The sequence below is a fragment of the Emydura macquarii genome, unplaced genomic scaffold, assembly GCF_026122565.2.
Source record: "Emydura macquarii macquarii isolate MOO-44397 ecotype Brisbane River unplaced genomic scaffold, CSIRO-AGI_Emac_v2 contig_1253, whole genome shotgun sequence".
Classification (NCBI taxonomy): Eukaryota; Metazoa; Chordata; order Testudines; family Chelidae; genus Emydura; species Emydura macquarii.
The window spans coordinates 65,164,005-65,184,960 of NW_027131390.1; the positions used below are offsets into that span (position 1 = coordinate 65,164,005).

At 38.4% G+C, this 20,956-nt stretch overlaps 1 protein-coding gene across 6 annotated transcripts in view; it reads right to left on the reverse strand.

Annotated features, from left to right (window-relative positions):
• Positions 1-20,956, reverse strand: part of GULP1 (GULP PTB domain containing engulfment adaptor 1) — a 253,662-nt gene that overhangs the window by 108,656 nt on the left and 124,050 nt on the right. For all 6 annotated transcript variants that reach the window (XM_067549053.1, XM_067549051.1, XM_067549050.1 and 3 more), the window contains exon 3: positions 6,108-6,184. In XM_067549053.1, coding sequence (XP_067405154.1) covers positions 6,108-6,135 — 28 coding nt within the window. In that variant the 5' untranslated portion in view covers positions 6,136-6,184. The remainder of the gene's footprint in view (positions 1-6,107; positions 6,185-20,956) is intronic.

Here is a 20,956-nt window from a genome sequence, read left to right on the forward strand (position 1 = left end):
AAAAAATATCCACCAAGCTTTATTCTGGTATAAAGTATAAATTCTTTATACCAAGTAAATGTTGTTAACATTTAATAACACCTTTATTAAATCACGGTTCGTCTTATAGAACTGTTGGAAACATTCCAAAGTAAATGAACTGAAAGTCATCCAATGACCACTACAATGGTGCAAAATTTGAGAATGGAGGATCCAAAAGGGAAAAAACGGTAGAGAAAACTATTTAAAAGAGATGCGAATAAGAAAAACAATACTTTTTACTCCTAGGAAAACATTTGAGTTTGACAAAAATATACTGCAAGTTTAATCATAGTTTGGATATGCTTGCTAATTTTCCAGCAGTTTCATAAGACTAAGACAGTGAGCAAAGTATGAAATAACTCTTTTCAGGCTATGTCACTGTGAGTACATCTCCAAAATTTAATTGAATGGATAAGAAGTGATTTTTCATGTTGGCTAGCAATTCAGAAGATTAAGAAATATGCTTTAGTGTGAAGCAAGAGAAATTTAACCAACAGTTGTCAAAACAGGTCTTTCCACCAAAACGTTGCTGACCTTTAACTGCCTGGTATCCACATACATATCTGTCTATATGGAAGTTTTACACACACACATACACACAAATCTTCTATGTGCAAACACAAATGTTTAAGTGCCTGTCTACAGTACATTAAAAATTACCCATTTTTTCCACACAACTGCAGGATTTGGGCACATGTGCAATTGTTGAAGCCACATTTCCGTGACAATTTTGAAAATTTGGCCCACTGTGCCCAACTTCTATACAAATGGGCAATAACGAATAACAATTCTAAATCGATAAGTTATTGGTTTTAGAGCTGAAAGTATTTGGCCTGAAAGCCTCTATGTGGAATATCTGACCTTATGTACATTAAGCTGTTTTAATTGTCCCAAGATCCTGAATCTTAGGAGGAAAGAGACTGAGGCTCAACATTCTATAAAAACTATTCTGTTCTAGAAAGCTACAGCTTCAGTGCCTGGAAAGCAAATAATAAACCTCTAAGGAGCTTCCTAAGCTTAGCAGAGGGGAAAATTGGTTATTTTATTCAGGTGAAAAATCAGAGCTCTTTTTTTTTTTGAGCTACCTAAAATACTTTGATAAGTAGGAATCTATAACATGATTATTATAAGAATGCTCTATAGATATTCTGGACAAATTAGCAAACAGGAAAATACCACATTCTAAATACTAAAGGGCCACACTATCCTCTCACCCAGAGAAACATGAAGGAGAGGAGAATATAAAGCAAATACTTTATGAGTTAGAACTTTCCCAGCTGCTGCCTAATGCTCCCCTTATGGTGGAGGATATGAGACCGAAGAGGGGCAGGTACAAATGCATGAATTCTAAAAAGGAAATCAGATCAAAACCCTACAGATGAAAGGACATCCCAACAGAGAAACATTCCCTTTGCATTGTTCACTCGTGGTTACACTTGGAAACCATGTTGCCATTAGCTGTACACTGCACAACTTCCCTTCCCCCAAATCCATAGATGACTTCTGCTTGGAATTAATGCCAGGGGACTTGCTTAGATCCTGGGGTAGTATGAAAGCATACTGCAGAGATGCCCCATCTTCCACTAATTTTCACCCCACTGCAGCGGACAATGGGCAAGAAAATTTGGCCCTACATAATAAAGAAAAGACTCTTGAATTCTCTCTCATATTTTACATACTGGAAAGGAAACCCAGCAGCCTATTGAGAACAATATAATAGTTACAAAAGGCCCTTAGAAAATAAAATGTGTTAGGTTATTGACCCAAAAGGGCCTCTGTCATTGAAATTCAGGTTTCACCTGTCATTATATTTCAAACACTAACAGGGCTCATTGAAATCATTTGATAATCTTTCATGCAAAAATTCTAACACTTGAAGCAAGTTAGAAGTATTAAGAAGAAAATATCCAATTTCTATATCAAAAGGCAAACAGAAGAGAAATGAGCTGGAGTAGCAAAGGGCTATTTGGCATGCAGTTCCGTACCTTACAAGTTTTGCTCTTGGATGTGTGGTTGTCTAGAGGAAAAAAAGCTAGGCACTCTCATTAGTCATTGGCTTTTTTGCTTTATTTTTGTTTAGGCCTGGTTTTCTATTGCAATATAACTTTTAGGAAGGTGATCATGACTTTTGTGAAAAGGCAAATCTTATTGAGTGACTATCTTTAAAAAATAATACAACAGCAACAAAAGCACAAAAAGAACAAAGATAACTTTTAAAATTTTGGAAAAACTCTAATGCATTCCACACAGAGAGTTTTAAAGTATATGGTCAGCGAATATTTTCTCTTTATGTTTTAAAAAATTTTCTGCTACTGTCCACTGGTCATAATACAATAGAAAATACTTTTTTGTTTGTTTGTTTAAAAAATTGTGATAATTTCACACATCTAAATAAGAAATATAAAACCAAATGAAACTAGCAGTAGAAGAAATTGATTTTTATATTTATTTATATGCCATAGTTATTTCCTCCTCACTTTTATGGATTCACTTGTTCTCCTTATGTCCAAAAAAGTAATAGGAAACACTAATCTTATGTTGACTGTGAAATATAGCATGAGTTTATAATAATTCTAAAGATCATTTTATATAGATAATCCATTCAAGTGAGATAGTATTCTGTAACTTTTCTTTGAGGCGTTCTCGTGATATTTCAAACTTTGCTCATTAAATTTCGTCTATATTTCCATAAATGACTGTCATAACAAACCACAACGATTTGGCTCAGCTGTCCATACAGATACAATTTCTCATACTTTGCAATTTACAAGAGGCTATTATTTCAATGTATTACATTTAATGTAATGGGTATCTTCCATGTTTCATGAATCAGTAACCTGGTACCAATCATAGCTCTTAAATATGATGTTTTTCCACATGATATTAGATAATTCAGATTTTCCCACAAAATAAAAGTCTGGACGTAGAATTGTGTACCCATATTGAAACTAAGGCTGACACCTGTGCATTTATTTTTCGGTGAAGTCAGAGCACTAGAGTATAACAAACTATGGGCCAAATTCAGTGCTGATCCACATCCTGAACATGTCAGTGAGATTTTAAAGCTTGTAATTCAATGCTTAATTTGGCCCAGAGTGAATAAATGTGGCATCAATCAATTCTTACATTTGCAGCACTGTTCTGAAACAGCGCTTCCTTCTTTCACTCCTGGTAGGCATCCAATCATGGCTATTTAACCATTTGTGTACGATTATTCTCCCTGTGCTTAAAAATGTCCCTTTTCCATCAGACAAAAATAATACATTTTTCCTGTGGTTCTAATGCAGCATAAACTAACAAACAGTAGCTCCATTTTGTTAACTTTCCTGTTTATGCACCAGCATGATCACTCTCGACAGTAATATCTATACAACTTGGGCTACAGAGCCAGTAAGAGAAGCAGGCACCCTTTAAGAGATGGCCCCAAATACTGATGATTGTTCATTTGAATATCATTAATAGTAAAAAAGATCACTTATATGTAGTCACAACATTTACAGAGCTTTTTCTTTACTATAACACATTAAAGCTTACAGAAGAGCTTACAACTAAGACTGAAGACAAGACAAGACAAGACATAGGGAAGCACCTGAGATGAGGGAGAGTGTGATCTCTGCCCACCTCTACTAATATTACTGTCAACTGCTGCACTTGAGGAGATAAAGTGTTTCAATATAGTCAACTTGCTTGGTTATATGACTATACAAAGCTAAATTAAAAGTGGTACATGGTAAGAACAGGACCAGGAGCAGAAAAACAGGTCAGAGGAATACACAGAAAAACATATTTGTGTGTGTTTGACCTAAAGAAAACTTTCACATCTTTTGACAATGAAGAAGCAGGAATTTCCACAGTGCTGTTTTTGCAAAGGATATTTTAGGGGGAAAATAAAATTTCCATCATCATTGAAAATGACATCTCAGCTTTCCCCTCCAGTTGTCTTATTTAGTTTTGAATGAGGCATATAATCCATAAAAACACTATTATTATAAATTGGTATATAATTTGCATCAGTTGATTTTAAAAGTAGATAGTTTTCATTCTGATATTCATTTCTTCTTCCTGTTTTTTTAATTATTTAATGTTTATACAACGCAAACACAAAGTACTTTGAAATATAAAATGAAATATAAAAATGGGTAGGCGATCCAACTCCCATTAAAGTCAATGAAAGGTTCCCACTGAGCTCTATGCTACTTTGATCAGATGCCTAAAGCATAAGCATCAAAATTTAGTAATCATGATACTTGGTGATCTTAGATTAATCTTGCAATTTAACATAAGTAATCAGGAAAAGTATTGTTCCATGAAGCTTTTGTTCCCATAATCTGTTCTAACCAGATACCCATATTATTTCCAATTACAATTTTTGTCTGCAAAGATATTCTAATTCTTTATGATTTCCTTTTTGAACCAATGCTTCCCGACTCAAGTTCTTTGTTTTATTAAATATTCACTTATGCATACTTTCAGTTGTCATTGTTGGGCTGAAAGATGGTGGGCTTGATATTTCCTATTCAATTTGAGATTTCAGTTAATCAATAAAGCCCTCACCTAATTTGATTACTGTTATTTAATTGAACATATAATGGCCACATAAGACATAAAATTCATGGGGGTGGGGGAGGAATCGCAGAGGGGATGGGGACTTTGTTCTGTGCTACATCCCTGAGCTTTAGAGGATCAGGAGCCACAATGATAAAGTAAGGAAGTACCTGACCATAGGATAACCCAGTAGCAAGGTACACTACCCAGAAAACCCCACCACAAAATACAAGAGGTCTGGAAGAACAGGCTACTTCTCATGGAGGGAGGGTCCAAGTTGCAAATAATATCAGCATCCATCACAGTAGAATAAGGGGAAAAAGATATTTACAAGAAAAAGTTCTTCTCAGGGCTGTGAAAAAAAATGTGGAAACTAATATAAAATGTGTGAAAATTATTTATAAAAATAAATACACTAGGGAAAACTAGGCAACACCAAGAAACACAATGGATCACCAGGAAGACGTGTGATTGTTCTCTGAACAAGGAAATAAATCTATAACTACACATAGAAGGGTTGGAGGCTTTAGCATCAATAAACTAAGCAGATGTATGCTTCACAAGGGTCACAGAGATATTGTTACTGTAATGTGTTCTAAAGCTTCTAACTTTATATATCTGGATATGGCAAATGAGAGGCCAACTTTTTTCTGGTGTAAATGGAGCCATTCACGTTGAGTTCAATGGAGTTTCACTCATTTACACCTGCAGAGATTTTGATCCTGGGTCTCTCTCACTTAAGTGTCTTTAGAAGAAGAATCTGTTTCAAGTATGTGACCAACCCAAGCCCAGAAGATGCAGCTCTTATTTGTTAATGTTTCTCTCATTATTAATACACAAAGATCATTTTCTGTTAAATATTTTCAGTCACATCAGACAAATTTTTTGTATTTGTTTAAAAAGGAAATCTATCTGTAAACCTCTATCTAAAAATTAAATATATTACGACAACCCAGGAACAAGGGATTGAATGAATTGAAAGATCAATAATCCATAACTGGATATATTTAGCTGTTAGTGACTATCTGGCAATAGATATGTACACTTTTAGAAAGTCTCTCTTCCAACATAAACACAAGATTAATTTTAGCCTTCAAAGCCTAGGTCGACAGAATGAACAAAGAGTTTCTGTAGCACAGGGTGGTTTGATTCTATTAAAACGTGCTTTTCCAAAAACAGCTTCACTGGGAATAAGAGCCCAATCACTAGAAACAACAAACAGCAGCACAGAGGCTTTCATGCCTCGCTTTAGCCTGTTCTAATGCCTTCTTGCACTCCCTCTGGTCAGAAATCAATAAAGGAAATAGCATGTGATTCAGTACAGGCTCTCACAGCCTTATACTCCAGACAGAAGACTCTTCATAGCTATAGAACTGGAGTGACTTGCTGCAGACAATTTTCAGAAAGTCATTCCTTTTTAAATTAATTGATCTAATACAACTATTCAGAAAGGATTTCTTCTGTAATACTAATATTTGATTTTACAAGTATTTATGCAGAATTGCTTCAGTCTCCCATGTAATGCAAGCCAAATTATTTACCTTTCTTTCTGCTGAAAGCACGATTCATGTTGAGAATCAGCCAGTCAAATATATTTTCTGTTTTGTGGCACTTCAACCTGGAAGTAATACACAAAAGGAAAGAATAAGGAGAGAAATCTATAACAACATTTCAAGTTAACAGATTATTTTAATATTATAGGACATTCAAAATGTTTTTAAACGGAACTGGCCAACTTATATGTACATATATCTGCTGGCACATGCCTGCTTTATTATATATGAACATTCGTGTTTGTGCACATTGATGGCTATTTGTAAATCTAAATATCTAACAAATTTCACAAGGTGCTTGCACAGGTATAAGAAAGCAAATGCATGCAGACACATTTTCTACGTACTTATACAGACTATTACTAAAGTATCCTCTTGCAATAGACTCAAAAGAGAGATTGAAACAGGGAAACTGTCTCCTTTCTGGAATATTTAATTTAAAGAAAGTAGGGAATAGTCTGCTTCTGAAAAAAAATCCAGGTGATTCATGAAAGTATATCTTTGAATGCCCTGTGTAAACTGAATATGACATTTTAATGATTATTGGAAAGCTCCCCTCACTGAGATTTAATAGATGCAAGAGGAAATGGATTAAATCTATACAAGACAACAAACATTAAGTATACACTGACAGAAAAAAGTTTTAAAATTAATGTTGCATATCTATTGTGAAACTCATAAGAATATTCAGTAACATATATCCTGTATTTGTATTGCCCTGTTTTGTGCCTTGAGATTGCCAGCTCATAACAAGTTCTGTTCCCCACATGCACCTGGACTTGAGCAAATTGTGCAGCTTTCCCAGCACCTTGGAACTGATGACAAGAAAGTTTTTCCTTCAAACCACATCACTTGCTGATGACTGTTTTCCCATCATATCAGAACTAATTTGGAATTATCCCATTACTTTCCAATGTAGGCATAGCATTCTTCTTTTAGGCTACGTCTTCACTGATGGCGGCAAAGTCGCCACCTTCAGATCGATTTCTCTGGATCGACTGAGCGGTCAGAGAAGACTCGCTCAGTCGATCCAGAAATCAATGTATTAAGACCACCTTCTCAAGTGGCGTAGTGCTGCATCGACAGGAACACGGTTCCCATCGGCGCAGTGCAGTGAAGACTACATTCTGTCCAGGTGCCCCAGCCAACATGCTCCATCTGTGGTGTCCTAAAGTGCCTTCCCTTTACCCTGCTCTTCCCATGGCATTCTGAGCCTGAGGGGAAAAGAATAAAAAATAGAGTGGGATTTTCAAAGTGCTCAACGTTTCTCTAACTCTGTTCCCACTGAAATCAATGGGAATTTTACCATTGACTTTGATGGGAGCAATGTTAGGCCAACACTGATTTCTTCAAACAGCATCGTCAAGATGACCAAGGCAAATTAGTTTAAACTTTTGAATGCAAATATATGGAAATACATTTTGCAAATGTTGTCCTGCTTTTCAAATAACTAAATATAGTTCTTAATACAGTAATTACATCCTTATTTCCATGTAAAGATTGTATGTCTTTTAGATTAGCATATACAGGTAATTATTCTTAAATGCTTTGTATTATATTTTAAAATCACCACATATTTGATGTTTTCATATCTGAATAACATTATGAAAATGATGGCGTAATTATCATCGATTTACTCTATGATGAATTAGCCTGGGTTTGCAAGTAACTTACTATGCTCTCTAAGATATATTTACCAGTATTATTTTATAAAAACTGTAAAGTAAAGGCCAGGGGAGGGGGACTTCTGTATTTTCAAATCAGATATTCTACAAGGACATCAGATATTTTACCCATGGTCATTTACACCCTACATGCTTTTAGGCTTAGACTGTGGAACTCCTACTCACAATGGTGAACAGTAACTCATGAAGGCCGTCCCACTGGCACCAAACCTGCATGAAGAACTGTATGTGCACAAAGGTCTGTCTGCACAGAGCGCCACTGAAAGTTGATTTCCATGGGAGCACCATGGTCCACCTGTGTGACTGTCAGAATAGGATCATGGCCACTGACATCAGTGGGGTTACTTGTGTAGTAAATTCTCACCAGTGTAAGGGTTTCAGAAATGGATCATCATCTTGCAATAAGCTGTGTTGACCCCCCTGCACTACTGTAGAGCCGCTCTGACTTCAAAGGGACTCTGCATGGGCAGAGGAATCACCCACACACCACAGGGTGAAATCCTCACCCCACTGAAGTCAATGGGAAAACTCCAGTTAACCTCAACAGGGACAGGATTTCACCAATGTTGCTAACAGAACTAAAAACAGCGGTATAGTAAATTTTTGTTAAAGATTTTTTTCTTACTTGGATGTTATTATAGTTATAATACCTTCTTGACTAAAGGACAATTGATACTCTCTGTATAAAATTACTAGAATTACTGCATATTAAACAAAAACCTAAATATAGTAATTTTTAGGAACTGTAAGTGCCATGCAAAAGTCCTTCCCATAAAATAGCATGATTTTACTTTTCAAGCAGCTTTAATGGAACGTGTATATTTCCTTTTTTAATTAAAAGAATCTCATTTGGACTTACATTTCACATTGAAGCCTTTATTGGTACATTTGTCATAAATCTACATGGCAATGAAACACAAATTTAATTAATCTAATAATCTGAATTTATACTAAAATTACTGTCATTTTTGTCCTTGCATTGACAATTTCAGTGTAAATCGAAAGCAGTTAATCCAAATATAAAATAATACTATATGTAATCATTTTTACCATATATTACTCATTTCTGTATATGAAGAGGACATTGTTGAATAGAGGGAATAGCTGAGACATTATTTTATTTATCTTCCTATGTTAGAGCCATATCAGCCATTTAGGCATTGATATTAAATAATATCAGCTCCTAAAAGAACATTATCAAAACAGTACAAACTATGAAAAACTTATTCCACTTATTAAGAAAAAAAATGAATGCCCTCTTTAGCTTAAACAGCAATACAACTATTGACCATACATCCAAATTGTTTTATTTATCTTTTGCACTTCTTGTGTAATTGAAGAGTCATCATTACTGCATTATTTCATTTAATTTTATTGTTTTATGTTTGTAATGGCCATGTACTAAAATAGAAGTACAAATGTCAATTCATAATATTTTTTCACAGGGTTTAAGATTAGAACTCTCTAAAGAATGTAATATCCTAGTTTACCAAAGGACCACAAGTTCATCTGATTAAAAGCCTGATTCACTTCCTATTAAGGTCATTGATAGTTTTGCCATTAATTTCAGTGGAAACATTATCTGGTCCCAAACCCAAGATTCAATTTGCCGGTTTTAACAAAGAATATGTAGATAATCAAAAGCATGGTATATTTAAATGTGTAGGTTATGGCTAGTTGTCATGTTATGTTTAGCAGTATGAGAGACAATGCTACCTGATGTAATACATCACAAGGGAACACACATTCAGATGAACTATCTATAGTTTTCAGTAATGAAAATGCTGTTATTTAATCTAATGTAAGTGTGGTGATCAGAAGTGTTACTGACATTCGAATTTCAAGCAACTGAAGAAAGTACTTAGCCAAAATGTTTGCCTACAGAAGTCTTTGCCAGACCTACATTTTATTCTGGGTTTTTAAATAATGGAAGTTTTATTTTTAAAAAATCCCTACTTTGTTTAACATGTCATGCTTTAGTTACATGCTATCGGACTCGGAGCATCATTAAAAAGAGAGAAAGGATGGTCTTGTGTTTAAGGCCTAAGAAAATGAGGGCTCATCTATCTCCCACCTCTGCCATAGGCTTCTTGTGTGACACTAGGCAAATAAATCTCTCTGTGGCTCAGTTCCCTGCTTTAAAAATTGGGATAATTATATTTCCTTTCTTCCACTTTTTGTTTGTTTTGTCTATTTAAATCCTTATTCAGAAATGCACGTAAACCTGTGATGTGGCCGTGAAAAAAGCTAATGCAGTCCTTGGATACATCAGACGGGGTAGTTCCAGTAGAGATAGGGAGGTGTTAGTACCGTTATACAAGGTGCTGGTGAGACCTCATCTGGAGTACTGTGTGCAGTTCTGGTCCCCCATATTTATGAAAGATGAACTCAAACTGGAACAGGTGTAGAGAAGGGCTACTAGAATGAACCAAGGAATGGAAAACCTGCCTTATGAGAAGAGACTCAAAGAGTTTGGTTTGTTTAGCCTAACCAAAAAAAGTTTGAGGGAGATATGACTGTTCTCTATAAATACATGGATAAATACCAGGGAGGGAGAGGAATTATTTAAATTCAGCACCAATGTGGACACAAGAACTAATGAATATAAACTGGCCATCAGGAAGTTTAAACTTGAAATTAGATGCAGATTTCTAACCAACAGAGGAGTGAAGTTCTGGAATAGCCTTCCAAGGGGTGCACTGGGGGCAAAAAACCTAGCTGGCTTCAAAACTGAGCTTGATAAATTTATGGAAGTGATAGTATGATGGAACAGTCTAATTTGGCAATTGACTGATCTTTGACTACTGCTGGTAGATATGCCAATGACCTGTGAAGGGATATTAGATGGGGTGGGTTCTGAGTTAATACAGAAAATTCCTTCTTCGGTGTCGGGCTGGTGAGTCTTGCTCACATGCTCAGGGTTTAACTGATCGCCATATTTGGGGTTGTGAAGGAATTTCCCCTGGGGCAGATTGGCAAAGGCTCTGGGGGTTTTCACCTCTCTCTGTAGCATGGGGCACAACCCACTTGCTGGTGGATTCTCTGTACCTTAAAGTCTTTAAGCCAAGATTTGAGGACTTTAATAACTCAGTAATAGGTCAGGGGTTTATTACAGGAGTTGATGGGTGAGGTTTTATGGCTTGTGTTGTGCAGAAGATCAGATTAGATGATCATATTGCTCCCTTCTGACCTTTGAGTCTATGAGTCTATGCCATGAGGAATGTGGAAAGCAGCCATATTAATTTTTGTAAATGAGTGAGTGAGAGACCGTGAGAGTGTGTATATGTGTGGATTTGAGTGTTATTTATTGCTGGCTAAGGGATAAATCCTTCAGGAACCCAAAATAATGTCTATAGATAGGCAGCTGCTTGGTGCTCAAATGGACAATACTAGAAATCCACTGTATGAAGACTACTTCCATCACTCTCTGAAGAAATGCATAAATAAACCTGACCAGTTTCTGAAGCCCTTCTTGAAACTTCAGGAGATCTTCTGGCAGAAACTTTCAACCAAAGGCCCTTTGAAATGGATAAATGACAGCCTGTGTCCTGAGGGAGAGAGAGGCTGACTGAGGCTCAGACTGTCAGAGGCAACCATTTCACCCAGCCCCAATGTCTCACCCAGCCCCAATGTCAGGGCTAAGTTTAGATAAGACAATATGCATTTAGACTTTTGTTAATTTTCTCTCTATTTAGAGCAGGGGTGAGCAAACTATGATCCGTGGGCCACATATGGTTAGTCTGAACTTTTCATCAGGCCTTCAGCTCAACCGGTGGCCTGCAGAAAAGTTGCAGAACAAGTTGTGTGGTGCGGCAGCAGCCACTCCCCGTCACAGTCCCACTCTTTCCTCCCCGCCCTCTCCCACCACGTGGGCCCAACAGTGCCCTGGCCATAGCACGGCGGCTACTCCCCCCCCACCATCTGTATGGCCTACCATACAATTTCTATACGCAGATATGGCCCTCAGGCCAAAACGTTTGCCCATACCTGACTTAGGGTTGCCAAATAAATCATACTCTGATGTGAACAAGCTGTTCTCTGTCACTGAATTTACAAGCTGGTCACAGGAGAAGATTCTGTAGCAGGGGGTCAAACCTATTTGGACCTGCTGCAGGTAGCATGGTTGAGAAACGGATTTTTACAACCTGGTGATCCCATCAAAAGTGGGGTGAATCACAGGATTCCATTCTGAGAGAAGTGCAGGCCTCACTTGAAACAATTGCCTATGGAGGGTCAGAGAAAAATCAGAGGTACAGCTCACTCCTGAACTGTAACAGATGCTATTTATACCAGTTACAGCTCTCACTGTACCACCGGGAGGCATAAATGTCTTTATAGAACTGACCTGTCAGAAAGAGCAAAGCAGCTTGTGACAACTAAAGGTAACAGAAGGGCGGGGAGCGAGGGAGTGAGGAAAAGAGGGGGAGAAAACAAAACACTGCAGCCTGCATCTTAATGGAACACACCTCTGTGCAGAGCATTTCTCCATCCCAGAACTAGGCATTCTCCTTCTTCAAAAAAAACCAAACAAACCCAAAGCCAAACTCCATTAAGCAAAAGCTAACTTACACCTGATTCTGCCAGATGCATAGTTGCCAACATGCAGAGAATTTTGGCAGAATTTTGCATTTTCTATACATGCTGGGTAACCAGGGTCTGAGCATTTGAGGGATGTGCATTCACTGACAGGAATTTTAGGTTTTCTTCTTCTTTGAGGAAGAGGAAAATAAACAACAGAGAAAATAACCTAAAATTCATAAGAACACACTCAGCGGCCAGGGCTATTTGAAAGATCACCTCTGAGCACTGCAAATTCTGTCCATTCATAGCTGGTCACTTGGCATGTGAAGATATAGCTCTGAAGCTATGAAAGGAACTAATACTTACCCAGGTAACTGGTGACACAAGTCATTTCCCTTTACTTTCCCCTTTCATCCCCACAACACCAATACATTTGGGTAGTGGGGATTAGGGGTTGTGCCTGGGACAGCTATAAGGTGGACTGGTGAGGGGAGTCTAGAAGCAGCTATGTGGTGAACATTTGTGAGGGAACCTGGGGCACCTAGATGGGTAGTGGTGGGAGCTTTTGAGGGTGACTGGACCCTGGGGCTGATGGGTGGGCTTTGGGGAAGAGGGGTTCCTGGAGCCTCCTGACCACTCCTCATTGACTCACATCCAGCAGATGTGCAGCAAAAGGGGAGGCAGCATGGAAGCCCCCCAAGTAGACACCACAGTAGTTCTCAGTGGCTGCAAGGAAATTCTGAAGGGGTAACAAAAAACCCCAACTGCTCGGGAGTTCAGCTAGGATGGTAAATTCTGGGATAGTGGCTTATAATTTAGGACAGCTTTGGACAGATTGGGAGAACTGGCAGCTATGCAGAGGATGAAATAAACTATCCTAATTTACAGTCTCTTGTGTTTCCCTTTTCCTTTTTGCTGGCTGGGCTGGACTCTGACTTGTCCTGTTTTAACCTTACGGCCCTTTCATACATTTCACTGCCTCTTTTTCATAACCCTGGTTTAATGAATCCCTAGTTAAAACCTTCCCTGGTTACCTTACAGTATGTCTTCATACTGGAAAACATGTCATAGTGACAAATCAAACAGACTAAATGAATAAATGAACAACTCCCTCCAGATGGAATGCCAGGAGTAACCAAGAAAGGCTACACAGAAGCAATAACTAAAAGTGAGAGAACATCACAAAATAATCACAACACATTCTCCTCTTCCTATGCTGTTGTTGGGTTTTGTGTGTGGGTGCTGGGTGGTGTTGATGGCCTGTGATACACAGGCGGTCAGACTAGATAATCTAGTTGTCTCTTCTGGCCTTAAACTCTATGACTGTATTCAAACAAATACCTTGAAACAATGTCTAGTCACAACCCTTTCTCCTCTGAAGCAGAAAAGTCATAAATGGAGGATGCTTATATTTCAGCAAGTAAAACAGAAATTACTAAAGAAACTAAGGACCCAATTCTGCAAATACTTACACATATGCTTAACTTTAAGCATATGAGTAGCTCCACTTAAATTAATGGGATTACTTACATGCTTGAAGTTGACAGAATCATGGCCATAGGAGTATAGGAAACTGAAACATCTAAAAATCTATATTAAGAACTATACAACAGTAAATGCTCAAAATAGCTCTTGCCTATCATCGGCAAATTCCCAGTTGCGGTAAATTGGCACAGCTCCACTGGTTTCACTGGAGATATGTCAATTTACATGACTTGAGGATCTGGCTCTCTGTGTGCATTTATATATAGATTACACACACACACACACACACACACCCTCTCCCTCACCTTTGTGTGTGTGTGTGTGTGTGTGTGTGTGTGTGTGTGTGTGTGTGTGTGTGTGTGTGAGAGAGAGAGAGAGAGAGAGAGAGAATGAGAATAATTGGAGAACTTCCATCAAAATCCCATTTTGTCATTCATTACGTCCTTCCTTTGCACCAACTTTAGCACACAGGGTGGCCTCTTTCATTTCCCTCTGTCATTTGCTGATGCTTCCATCTGCTCTAACGTGTTGAGATTGACAGTTCTAACTTCCATGCTAAGGATTCTTCTTCAGATTTCTCTTGAGTGCTCTTGTTTCCTCACACCAGTTGGTTTCCACTTGACAGCTTCCCATGGGAGTCTGTGTGTTGGCATCCAGAGTACATGCCCCAAATATGCCCAGCACTTTCTTCTGATTCTGGTGGAAACAAGCTGCTGGTTGGTGATTTCTCTGTTTTCTTTGCTGATGAAGAAGTTTTTCCAACCAATACTCAATCTTTTATAGTCACTTACTTTTGAAGGCATCTAGTTTTCTGTCTAAAGTTTTGGTAGATCTCCAGCTTTTGCAGCTATATGTTAGCACCGAGATTATGTTTGAACTGACATTTCTCAGTTTTATTTTGGTACTGTATATCTTTAATTTCCGTACGTTGTTAATTTTAGTAAACACCATGGATGTTTTTCCTATCTTTGATGTCACTTCTTTCTTGAGATCTTTGTTAGCCAATACTGACAAAGTAGGTGAACTGTTCTACTTTCTTGATATTTTTGCCTTCTAAAGTGATGTTATTTCTTGATGTCTGGGTTTCAAGACGACACGTTCATTTTAGAATCACTAATTTTGAGCACTGTTTGGCCTGTTGTTTTTGCTAGGTTATCTGTGTCTAACTTTTTGGGAATATCACCCAGTACCCCAATATCATCAACAAAGTCCAGATCGTCTAGGCATTTGCCATCTAGCCTTGCTATTTCAATTTATATGGTGCTAATACTGTTCACCATTCTGCCCATTAGTAGGATGGAATTTGTCACACCCGAGATTTTGGAAAGGACTTTGCTGGGGAGATTTTTCTGTTAAAATTTAAGGGCCTGATATAACACACATAGAAGTCAATAGATGGACTCCCATTGATTTCAGTGAGGTCTACATCAGACCTTAGATGTTGATGATTTAGTGTAAATTTTCAAGAGTTCAGCACACTGGGTCACAATATGTAAAATAAGGCCATAGCTGAACAGGATTTTCAAAAGCAATTAAGCATTCAAAGTGGGACTTGTGTTTCTAACTCATTTGGATGCTTTGGAAAATCTGGCTCCAGCAGTGGGTTCTAAGCATTTGAAAATCTTATCTGGAACTCTTTTTAAAATCTCACCCATTTTTGTGCAAGTAGCTGTGTACATCCTACTCCCTCCTGCAGCCTATGTGACACACACTCATGGATAATTCTCTTCATAAAACTCACCAGATGTTCTGTATTTAAAAATAGATAACACAATAAAACTAAGAATAGGAAACGTGTGCACGTGTTGTGGACTTGAGCAAAATGCCATTATGAAGAAACCAAACTCAGAAAATCAGCTTGTGAAATCATATGAACAGATTTAGTACTCTTCAGGAGAAAATAGCAACCAAAAACTCAAAACATTAAGAGAGATTTAATTTGATATCTAAAATTAAGTTTAATCTTCATTGTCTTCTGTTTATGCCTGTTACCAGAGAAAGAATTGCCCTTCTGCTCCAGGGAAAACTGATAAATATTTCAGATTAGATTAAACTATGGGCCAGATTTTTAAAGGTATTTAGGTGTTTCTGTGCTCATCCTATTGAGATTTAGGGTTTTAAGTGCCTAAATCCCTTTTGAAAATGAGACAGGCTCCTAAATCAGTTAGGCATTATAACACAATGCCTAAATAGCTTTACAAATCTGGGCCCTAATTCCCACAATGGGAATTACGTGCCTAGGCAGTTTTGAGAATCCCTCTAGGCGCCTACTTGCATCTTTGGTGCCTAAATACCTTTAAAAATCTGGCCCTAAGTAACTAAACTCTAAAATAACAAACATTTTATGATGTAGTGTTGCTTTTACAATTTTAGGGTGAAACACAGGGGATAGTTCTGTCAGCTTTGCTACTTCATGAAGGAAACCTGCTTTACAGACAAATCTGTAAGGTTAACAAAGGACTCAAAGGAATATGTAATTTTATAACAGATTCCTAAGGAAAGACTCCTTGAGGCTTTATAAGTTTTTATCTAACAAAATGAATTTGTATATTTGTGTTAATTTTAAGGAAGCTTTTTAATAAAATAAAAATAAAATAGTAATAATAATAAACAACATATTAATTGTGAGAAGTGCCAGACTGATAGACCTGAAGACTGAACACCTAGGATTATTCACATAGCAAGTACTGCATGGACAGCAGCAAGTGTATATTGCCGCTAAACTGCTCAATCCTGACATGGAGGGACCAGCCCTAAAAGTAAGAGGATAGTTATATTTTATTCCTCTTTGATTGTTGTCTTTATGATGATTCAACCAATAAGGATATATAGTAGTTCTAGCCGAGATGGTGGCATATTCATAAGCAAATATGCCCAATGGGGTCTGGATCAGCAGCTCTCAAACTTTATTAGTTCACATATCATCTACTTCTTCAAAAAAGAAAAAAGATTACATGACTGAATAGAACACCAGGTTCATGTACTGCCAGTGGTACATGTGCCATAGTCTGGGAACCCATGATTTAGATTAAATGAGTCCGTCATCTCAAACAAGATCACCAAAGGACCATCATATGGTAATGAATCTCATTGCCTACTAGCCTAGACCAGATCTGAAAGAGACTGATGAATGACTCCATATCCTATTAACACCAACTTATTTGGGTTACCCGGCTCCCAGAATTAATATATTTAAATTATGCAAAAAATTATTTGTATATATTTTTTCTTTAAGTGCCGGCCAACAATATTTAAAAACTTAAGGTCTAACATAGCTAGGTCTATAGCCTTCTGAATTCACTCTGAGATGGGATTTGAGTTTCAAGGTCCCAGGCTAGGACAAAATTTCAAAAAATAATGTTTAGAATAGGAAGGAGAAGGATGAAACATGCCATGATTTGGGCAGGGGAGCCAGCTAGGTTCTTTCAGACTGCAGGGGAAACACAAAGTTAATACAACCTGCATATGTATTGATCTGTGCTATTTCCTCATCCCTTCTCTGAAGCCTCTTTTGAGGAGAGGATTCTAGAGATAGTGCAGTTGAAGGAGTATCTGGAAGCATAACTCACACTGATGTGCTCTTCAAGGGCCAGTGAAGCTGAGAAGTGTATTAATACAGGCAAGGGTCATTTATGTGTACACCACTTGACTACCATGATTGCCCTGGTTCCTTCCAGGGATTGGGAAATAGAAAGGAGACTAATTGCACCCCCAAAGGAAGATTGCACAGGGAACTCAGATATCTTTTCCCTAAGTGGGTTACACCTGTGCAGGGGAGACCCTCTATTTACAAAACAGCAAATGAACTTGTTTCATACTGCATCTTTAGATTCTAGAAGGAGAAGGCAGCAATATATACTCTTAGGGCTAAATTGTGAACTCTTCTCTCTCACTCTTACTGCCATTGATATGTAGTTATGTAAACAAGTAAACCAACTGACTCCAACAGGACTCCCGATCTGAGCAACTGATCACTACTGTAATGGTTCCCAATCTGACCCATCATATGGGAAAAACATATTTATACCAACAGAAGATAATAAAAAAATCCCTCCAAACATAAGCATTATTAAGTACAATAAAATGTATCAAAATTGAAAATTAAATTACCTGCAGAACATCCTGTATTTTTTAAAATGCTGTTTTCCTGAATCACGTTCAATTCACTAAGCAGTCAAAGAATCCACACAATAAGACAAATACCACTAGAGACATTCAATTACATATTTTATTGTACTTTATTTTCATAAGGCAGAACTAGGAGTACTAAGCAAAGACCAAAATAAACTTCCATTCTTTTAGTGTATAATGGAATATACTTTTCCCAGAAAGAAGCAACATTTTTAAAAGATTTTTTAAAAAAAGATGATAAAATGGGGAATATATAACAGGATGATCAAGAATTGCAGAAGCAGTTGACATAAAAATGTTTATTACATCATAAATAACTTTAAATGGCTTATAATCTGATGCATGAAACATTTTTCAGTTAGTATTCAGCACCCTAAGAACATTAACAGATTATTCACTAGCTATTTTGAAAATAATTTCTTTTTAACGGTGAATAGTTATGACATATACTGATGAGGTACTGTACTAAAAGAGACTAAACACAAACCTTGCTTAGCCAAGCAACACATCTGGAACCATGTTTCCCTCTTTTAATGGGAACCGTATGTGACAAGACTCAGCCAAAACTCATTCTTTAGAGATTATATAAATATGCACACTACACTGCATAGTTGACAGCATACAGACAAAAGATGATTGTTACTGAACTCTTCTGAAGATTAAAACTTTTGAAAGGTGCTATGAAATGACAGCACTTTTGTTCCCACCCAAGATATTGTATTTCTTACGTAACGTGTTCAGTATGAGATGTTCAGCCAAACACTATTTTTGTAAATCGTAAAAGTGGATAGAACAAATCTAAACAGTACATAATGAAAGCAGATCTAGCGCTGCTATGATTATTTCCAAAAACCCCAGATTAATGATTAGCATTTACCTTGAAAACAACAAGTGTATAAAATTATTGATAGCTAAATGATTAAAAAAAGTAAATGTGAAACTACTTATTTGCCTTGATAAATCACAGGAACCAAGAGAGGAAGCATTGCTGCCTTTCTTAATGGCTCTCAGCTGGGCGATGTGTGGTACTACAAACGGGACTGTAAAGCTTAATGTATTATGAATAGAAGCCCCTGAATACTGTATTACTCCCTTTTAGCTTGTTTGTAACTTTGAACATGCTGCCTATTAATTTTTCTTAAAGTTACCTAAATTCAAATCCTGTTGGACTTGCACATTACACACCAAAATTCATAATTACCTCCGATCTTTCTATTTAATTCAGAAACTGTGTACTTTATATATTAGTGGATTTTCAGAAATATGCCTCACTGCCTCCCACTCAGAGACATAAATTCTGTGTGGGCAGGTGTCCTCAGGGAAATGAAGAAAGGGAGGAGAGGGGGAAATGTAAGATTTGTTTTTCCTAAGAAAGCCAATGCTGTTATTTAGTTTAATTACTTATTCATATAGATTAGTTGGCATAACGGAAGATTGGTCAATGTGAGACCAAGATCCAGTTTACAGGATTGTCCCAGTTTGGATAAACCACTCTACTGTTGTTCTAATTTTACTGAAACTAGGGGTTTGGTACCAATTTCTGTAAAACCTGGGAATGTTTGCTTGGCTCCTCAGTAGGGTTACCTGTACAGTACTTATAGTAACAATGTTAAAAAAAAAAGGGGGTTACTTACCAGTAACTGTTGTTCTTCGAGATGTCCATTCCAATATAAGTGAGTGCACGCCACTGTGCATGGGTTCCCGGAACTTTTTTCCCCTTAGCAGACCCCATAGGGTCGGCTCTGGTGCCCCCTGGAGCGCCAACTCTGACAGCAGGGATGGAGGGTGGGTGTGGAATGGACATGAGCAAAACATCTCGAAGAACAGTTACTGGTAAGTAACCCTGTTTTCTACTTTGAGTGATTGCTCATGCCCATTCCAATATAGGAGATTAAAAAGCAGTACCTTGGAGGTGGGAAGGAGTTACCGGTGAGCTGCCCTCAGCACGTCTCTGCTGAATCCCGTGTCCTCTCTCGCCTGCTGCATGATGGCGTAGTGGGACGTGAAGGAGTGTACTGATGACCAGGTGGTGGCTTTGCAGATGTCCTGTAGGGGCACCCTCTCCAGGAAAGCTGCAGATGAGAACTGAGCTCTGGTTGAGTGCACTGTGATGACACCTAGGAGTGGCACATTCACTGCTCATAGCAGCACTTGATGCAGGAAGTGATCCGTGCGGAGATGCGCTGGGTAGAGACAGGTGATCCCTTCATCCGGTCCGCCACTGTGACGAAGAGCTGCGTTGTCTTCCGGAATGGCCTCGTCCTATCGATGTAGTAGACCAGGGCTCGCCTCACGTCCAGCAAGTGCCATCTCCGCTCCTCCTCTGAACTGTGTGGTTTGGAAAAAAACCCGGGAAAGAAAATATTTTGGTTATAATGAAACTGGGAGACCACCTTGGGCAGGAAGGCTGGGTGAGGTCTCAACTGCACCTTATCCTTATAGAATACAGTGCAGGGAGGCTCCGAGGTCAAAGCTCTAATCTCAGAAACCCTCCTAGCCGAGGTAATGGCCACCAGGAAGGCTACCTTCCAAGAGAGGACGAGCAGAGGGCATGAAGCCATGGGGTCAAAGGGGGGACCCCGTAAGTCTGGAGAGGACCAAGTTGAGATCCCAGGGAGGCACCGGGTTGCGGACCTGTGGATATAGCCTCTCCACCCCTTTAAGGAACCTAAGTGACATAGGGTGGGAGAACAAGGATCTCCCCTCTTTCGGCTGATGGAAGGCTGAAATGGCTGCCAGGTGGACCTTCAGGGAGGCCAGCGCCAGATCCTGGAGTTTCAGTTGAAGGAGGTACTCCAGGATCGCCTGTACAGGCGAGAGGCTGAGTGGAATACCCCGGGACTCCGCCCAGCAGGTGAACCGCCTCCACTTAGCCCGATACATGATCTGTGTTGAAGGTTTTCTGCTGCCCAGCAGAACTTGTTGGATCTGCGCCGAGTAGGCTTTTTCCCCCTCCGTCAGTCACAGAGTCTCCAGGCTGTGAGGTGCAGGGAGTCCAGGTCCAGATGGAGCAGG